The 7,521-nt window shown below is 41.6% G+C and overlaps 1 protein-coding gene across 2 annotated transcripts in view; it reads left to right on the top strand.

Annotated features, from left to right (window-relative positions):
- The first annotated feature begins 2,243 nt into the window (after positions 1 to 2,243).
- GUCY1B1 (guanylate cyclase 1 soluble subunit beta 1) overlaps positions 2,244 to 7,521 on the top strand; it is a 42,727-nt gene continuing 37,449 nt past the window's right edge. Inside the window, exons 1-2 of one of the 2 annotated variants that reach the window (XM_019733181.3) lie at positions 2,244 to 2,401; positions 3,037 to 3,110. In XM_019733181.3, the coding sequence (XP_019588740.1) occupies positions 2,399 to 2,401; positions 3,037 to 3,110 (77 nt within the window). In that variant the 5' untranslated portion in view covers positions 2,244 to 2,398. Of the gene's footprint in view, positions 2,402 to 2,652; positions 2,794 to 3,036; positions 3,111 to 7,521 lie in introns of those variants that run through there. The other variant, XM_074338400.2, reaches the window with a different exon arrangement.

Below are 7,521 nucleotides of genomic sequence, written 5' to 3'. Positions count from 1 at the left end.
CCATTGTAGAATCTTGTGGCCCAAGAAAAGCTGGCAAAGTTTTAGTGAACAGAACTTCCTTTAGATTCAGAGTGAATAAAAGATAATCAGAAAACAAAACAGTGTAATGTATTCACAAATGCCAATCGGTGTTGGACAGAATGACGATAACTGCAAAAAAATATTGGACAAAAAGAACAATGAGGGCAGAAGTTTGAATTTCAGAGAGAGAAAACAATTTGGCAGGGATGCTCATTCTTCATTTTCTCTGACATCTTTTTTAGGTGAACTTTCCTCATTTTTTATCACTAGAGAGGAATTTCCTCCCAAATCTCTTACCGATAGAAAATCTAAGGTACAGGACTCCACAGCCCAATTTAGACAGATGTAGCATGGGTCTACTGCTGTTCAAAGAAAAACAGGCCAACATTTGAGAGAAAAGTCTTTTTAACAAGCTGAAAAATTATATCTGTATACAAAAAAAATCAAAAGGTACAGAAAGTCATAATAAAAAATGTCTTCGTCCCTCCAGCCACTGGTTTTAGTAACAGACAATAGACATCTCCTAACTTTCTTACATGTATACGAGGTCAGACAATTAAGTCTGTGAACTCATCTTAGAAAAGGTGACACATACCTCATTGCTGAATATCACTACAGTCACCTTCAAAGTACTCCCCTTGGGAAACTATGCATGGACGCCTGCATCTAGTACACCCTTCAAAGCAATTATGGAACTCTTTTTCTGGAATAGCCATCAGAGCTCATCGTATTACCCTTGATGTCCTGAATGTCATCAAAATGTTGTCCTTTCAATACTTCCTTTGTCTTCAGGTAAAGAAAGAAGTAATTGGGGGCCAGATGAGCAGAGAGGGTGTTCCAATACAGTTATTTGTTTACTGGCTAAAAACTCACTCACAGACATCCCCTGTTGTCGTGATGCAACAGCCATGGATTGTTGGCAAAAAGTTCAAGTTGTCTTACTTTTTCATGCAGCCTTTTCAGCACTTCCAAATAGTGAACTTGCTCAACTGTTTGTCCAGTTGGTACAAATCCATAATGAATAATCCCTCTGATATCGAAAAAGGTTAGCAACATCCTTGTAACAAGTTCACAAACTTAATTGTCAGAGGTCGTATTTAATCCAATATTGATAGAAATTAATATTTTATAAGTCATTTGTTGTTTTGTTCATTTTATATATAATTATTTGTACCAGTTATGTTTCAAGATAAGTCTGAGTATGAGTGCCAGTAGTGTTATTGTTTTGACATTTCTCTAACTATATTCTCAGTTCCACTTCACACTGGTGATCGAGAAACAATGCTTGTATTCTCTTCCTCACTTTTGACCTCACCCTAGTCAACCATGTCCATGCACCTCAGCCACAGAGTTTTAATCGACAGTTCCTGCCCCTCTTATCTTCTCCCTGTGGTGGGCCTCCGGGAATTAGATTACAGACTGGTAGATCATAGGCTGCAGGATAGATTAATTAAACTTCTGCTCATTTTCTACTGGACATTTGCCAGTTCATGTTACCTCCCAGAAACAACAGAGGCCAAATTCTGGACAAAAACTTCATGGTTCCTGGCCATGATGTCGGACTAGGTGTCCCACCAGGACCAAGCACAGAACATGACTGGATCTTGTAGGGAAGTTTGGTAATGGGCAGAACTGGTTTTGACAGGACGCTCAACAAACTATATTACTGAAAATTTTAGCTGGCTCACTCAACTAGTCTCATTGACTGAAAGTAAAATATGTGAAACTCAATATTATTAGTTTTCAGTTTGTCATAAACCGTTGAGGGACCAAACCACAAAGGAAATGTTTATCTGCAAGACAATAAACTAGAGGATGCTGACCGGGAGGGAAAATTCCTTTTAAGGTTTGTGCGTTGCAAAATACACACACACACACACACACACACACACACACACACACACACACACACACACCCCTACACACACCTAGTCAGTTTTTGCTATCTCTGAGAGTAGACCCTCACATAAGAGTATATTTGGTGGGACTAGAATAGCTGTATTCTCCCCTGCCCCAAAATTCATGCAACGAGCAAAGCTGGGTCTTCTCAGTCGTCATTGTTATGGCCTCAAATGAAAGCCTTGTCACTGGGGCGGGGGCGGGTAGGCTCTGGAGCGCAGCAGTATTGAGAGCATCTGAATTCCCTCCTCTACCGTTGATTGGTTGAAAATTAGGAGGCAGCGACCAGCCCCCTGCGGCTCGACTCGCCATTGGCTTCGAAGGGGTGGCAATCAGGGCGGCTGAGACTGCTGCGCTCGTTCCAGCTCTAGGCTGCCGCCGCGGTCCTGTTACGCTGTAGCCACTGCAGCCGCCGCCTGGGTCCCTTCGGCGGTGCTGCAACGTGGGGGCTGCCTCCCCGGCTCCGCGCGCAGTCATCATGGTGAGTATTCTCAGCCAGGTCAGGCCGGATCCTCAAGCTGCGGCTGGACAGGGCCTGGCTGCCCCAGGGACCCGGCCGCACCGCCGAAGCTTGGCGCGGGGGCTCAAGGAGCGCACCGCAGGTCGCCGGAGCAGGCTCGCTGTTGCCTGCGCCCGGGACTTGGGAGGTGGGAACGCCCGAGTTCTCAGCGGAGGAGTTAGGTGCCTTTGCTCCGTAGAGGGTCCGGCTTCCTGAGCTCGGAAAGGGGAGAGACGCCCAAGGCACCGGGGCTTTGCAGCTCAGGCCGGCCCCGCGGGTGTGGGAGGCTGAGCGCCAGAGTGGAGGGAGGCGCAGGCTTCGCCTCCCCTCTCCCACGTTTTCCCCATGCCCAGCCTGCCTCCGAGCGGTGACAGGTAAGCGGGGGTAAGGAGGTGGCATGGGGGTGGGGAGGTCGGTGATGGAGAGTATCTGCCTCTTACGGGGGTGGCTGCGCCCTTAATGTCTCTTTAGCAGCGAATACCGCGAATATATTGGACCCAGAGGGCGGGGTACAAGGTTAAAGCAGCGCACTGGCAGGAAATGCAGCAGCCTCACCCTCAAGCCCCTTACCACCTACAGCTGGTTCCTGACGCTCAGGTTTCCCCCTGTTCCCGCAGTATGGATTTGTGAACCACGCTCTGGAGCTGCTGGTGATCCGCAATTATGGCCTGGAGGTGTGGGAAGACATCAAGTAAGTGGGTCCCCGAGCTCGGGCTAGGCGCTAGAGGCGCATGTGGGAGAGGGAGGAGGTCCCCAGGCGGCCCCCGGCGCTGTCGCCTGCTCCTCGCTTTATCCTTCGCTTCCTGCTCCGGTCGCGGGCGCCTATTTCGGAGATGCCTCCTCCTGCCGCTCCCTGCTGCAGCTGCGCTCCCACGCTCCGGAGCGGGACCTGGAGAGGAGGGGTGGCCCGGGCGGGGCGGAGCTGGGAGGGCGAGAGCCAGGGAAGGGACCCCTGGGGTCACTGCGGCCTCCGGACCCGGCCGGAGCGTGGGAACGCGCTGCCAGCGCCCGGCAGCTCCCAGGCTTTTCACGACCGGCGGCTCCCACGCAGAGAAGGGCCCGGGGGACCACAAAGGCCTCCGCGACGTTCAAGCTCCCAGAGGCCTTAGAAACAAACGGAAGACCTTGCCTCGTTTAAAATTTCCACACCTTGCAGACACAAAAAAATAGTTAACCCTTTTCAGTGCGCTAAAACTCGCTTCTAATGAGACTGTTCTTGAGCAACTGTGAAGCATGTGCATTTATTCATTCTGAAATAAAGTGAAATTGGAATGTTTTCTATTTCATTTCCCCAAATTCCGCCCCCCCCCCTTTTTTTTGTTTCTGCTGTGGTGGAGGCTGCCAATTGTAGGCGGACATCCTAGTTTCAGTCTGCTAATGTCAGTCTAGAGCTCTGAGCTCGGTACTGTGGATGTGAGGGAAATACCCCAGGCACCTGAGAGTTTAAACCTGTTGGGATGATGGGTCATTTCTGCTACCACATTAAGTATTTCAATTTAACAGAGGCCTTTCTCTTTTTCTCTCGTATTCTGGTGAAATTTGCATTTAACTTACTGTATAGATGACCACAACCTACTAGCTACACCAAAACCTTATTTATGTATTTTTATTATTAGAATAACAGTCAATCACATTCAAAGAAAGGCGGAAGGCGTGGTTACCTGGGTGGGCAGAGGAGAACACATTGTTATTACATACTCGCATTGCCTGTACTCACTGATTTCATTTTGTTGTAACAAGTACGTGATGTTTTCATGCTACGTTTTCCCTAAATATATCACAATTATTAGCAATCAATTCTAGCTGGATTTATGCAGTTACATGATAGTGATTTCTTACAAATATCTGTTTCCATGGAAATGACGGGTTAAATATTGAGCCCTAGATTGCAACTTTGCCTTCCTTGGGTCTGTATCAATGAACACTGGCTCATGACCCATAATCAATATTTATGTAACCCACAGGACACATCTATATTTATAAAGGGAAAGGGAGATTTGGCAATTACGTGGTTGAATCAAATGAGAAAGCTTACCATGAGACTTGAATGTTCCATGCACCTTACTAATACCTTCATAGTTTTTATTTTGCTTAGTAGACAGTTATTTAGAAAGCAGACATCGAGAGCAAGATTTTAAACAATGTACCTTAAGTATCGGATTATTTTTAAGTCACCTTCGTTATGAATTTATGAAAGCAACATGCATATCCCTCACATGATGTTTTCTCCTCTGTAAGATAGGACTTCTCAAATTTTCCGGTGAATGCTATGGCAATGACTATGTTTAGAATCTTGAGAGCACAATAAAAGATGACTATTATGGTTAAACAGTCAAGTATTTTAACCAGATTGACAATGTATATCCTATCTATTATCAATTTAGGTCACTGTTACATACAGAAATGAAAATTGTACTAGAAAAATGTGTCAGAATTTTTTAAAAATTAGATTATTGTGATTTGTTTGTATTGGCCATATTTTCCCCAGAGAAGATCAAAATACCTAAAAATATACAAATTCCACTGATGTGAGAATTTAACTCTGCCCAATCCTACTAAGAATATTGTTACATTTTACTTTTTAAAAAACAATTTTTTATTAAACATCGATATCTTTTAACTCACTGATTTATCTTTAAGTAGTTTCGAACAGTTTTCTTAATCTGTTCAAGTGCTAATAATTTAAATCATTCAATACATTTTCTTCTGGTAAGATGAAACAATTCATATGGGTGTTGGGTTTTTTGTTTGTTTTTTAATACAATTATCTCAAGGATTATGTGCCCCTGCAAAGAAAATACTATTAGTTAAACTAGCGTTTGCAATCCAGGTGTTCATTTTGATTTTTTTTCCTAAGCTTTTGGTGGTGCCCATCTTGTCCTGGGTACAGTTTGGTACCTGGGCTAATTGTTCAGCTTTCTGTATTGAGGGGATTAAAGCAGGTCAGCAGTTTCTAACCCAGTTAGTAACCCCAAGGGATTATTACTAAGAGCTCCCTGGATAAGCATTTGTTATCTCAACAGAGAGATTCTCATTGCCTGGGGGCAGGTGAGGAGGAGTTGGTAGAGCTTAATTTTAAAATGTTCCCTGGAAGATTCTGATCCCTTTTCCTGAACTCACCCTCTACTCCAGGGAGGGTCACTGCAGTCAATGGTCCAAGATACTTTTAGTTTTAACTTTTGATGAAACACTGAATATATGAGAAAAAATTGTCTCAGTAAGTAACAAACTCCTCTATCTTCATTTTTGGTCTGTGAGAAACTATGCAAATTGATGTTTATAAAAATTTCTATGATACTTTTTTTGGTTTAGTAGGCAATGGTCATCCATCCTTCATGAGAAAGGATGCCAAACATTTAATGACAAATAAAACCCTAAGTAACAGATTCCAGACAGAAAGTTCTAAGTGGATAAGAGCCAAAAATGCTTCATTGTAAACTCAGTATCTACTTACACTCTTACCAACACTATAACCATTTCATAAGAGATTTAAATTCCTCTTTTTAAGAAAAAGAAATATTGTCTCTACCAAGGGTAGATAAACTTTCTCTTAAAAGGTCAGATAGTAAATATTTTAGGTGCTATAAGCCAGAAGTCAACATTGCGGTTATTATGTATGTGCCTATATAATTATTAAAATTTAACCATTTAAAAGTGTAAAAACCATTCTTTGCTCCTGGACCAGACAAAAACAGATGGTGGGCTGGATTTGACCCATGGGCTGCAGTTTGCCAACCTCTGATCTAGAGCTAACACACGTGAAAAAACACGAGACCTCTGAATCTACCTCAAATCTTTTGTTGGTTTCCCTTCCTTTGAGTTTTCAGATGGTCCTTTCTAGAAGTCATAGTTCCTAAAGGGTGAGAAAAAAAAACAATTATAATTTCAAGAAAAACAAAACAAAACAACAACAACAAAAACCAAGAAGTCATGTACATATTAGATAAGTACCTGAATACTTGATTTAATTATCTCTATTACCTCTCCCATCAGCCCTGGAAAAAGTAATCATTGCATCAAATTACTGGGTTTGATTTCAGATTTTTTTAACTTTACTGGAACATAAATTTGGATTCAAAAAACTGAAAATATCTAAGACGATTAAGTCTATTAAAACAAACAAAAACACCTTCCTGAAAACAACTTATTTTGCCTAGAGTTGAGCAGGCCAAGGAACAAATTTAAAATAGATTGAAATACCTAAGTGCAACACAATATTTTGATTAGCCTTTCTCAGTTTTCCTAAAAGATCTGAGCTAAACATTGGGATTGCAATTTTAGTTTGAGATTTGAAAATAATGCATTGACACTGTTAGTGGATAAATACTGGAGTAAGTTCTTCTAGAAGGCTGTCAATCATCTTATGTTAAGAATATATATCTGTTTAGTATTGTTTTATCTGATTTACCTATAGCAGGGCAGGTATTCATTGATTTAGTTATTCATTCGTTCTTTAATTGATTTATTCATTCTTTCATTCTCTAGTTAAGCTTATTTTAAATGAGCATAGTCTAGTGTTTTAAGCACTGAGGATAGAAAAGTGAATGATATAATTCTTGCCTTCAAATAAAGTCTAGAGATATCAGAGTATGTATAGTCTTATTTTTTCTTGATTTTTCCTGCCTACAACTCAAATATGGAAAACAATTGAGCATATGCTGCTCTTCCAGGTTTGACATCAGTGTATCTAGCTGAATTTACTAATAACAAAATAATCATTATGGCTCAAATCAGCAAGTGCTTAGCTGTCAGCTCATAACCTGACTTTCGAAGTTGCCTCAAAGTTCCAAGCCTCAACTGCATAAGGAATAAAATAATACCTATCATATAAGGTTGTCACATGTTGAATAATATCTATATAGTGCTTAACACAGTTCCTGAAAAATAACTTTCATAAATGGTAGCTATTATTTTTATTTTACCCTAGAACAAAAATATTTCAACTTTTCCCTTCCCTAGCTCACCTGAAAGATATCAAGCTCTCCTTTAAATAACAGTAGTTCATTGAAGTTTATATACTATGCTAGTGTAAATGTTCCTTCATCAGTCTAGGATTCTGTAGAAACTGCTTCATTGTTATTTTCACTGACTTTCTCTTTTAT

This window comes from Rhinolophus sinicus, chromosome 15 (assembly GCF_057876585.1).
Source record: "Rhinolophus sinicus isolate RSI-liver-muscle chromosome 15, RSI-T2T, whole genome shotgun sequence".
NCBI classification, from domain to species: Eukaryota; Metazoa; Chordata; class Mammalia; order Chiroptera; family Rhinolophidae; genus Rhinolophus; species Rhinolophus sinicus.
The sequence above is the reverse complement of the archived record's forward strand: the minus strand, read 5'-3'. Positions and strand labels throughout refer to the sequence as shown.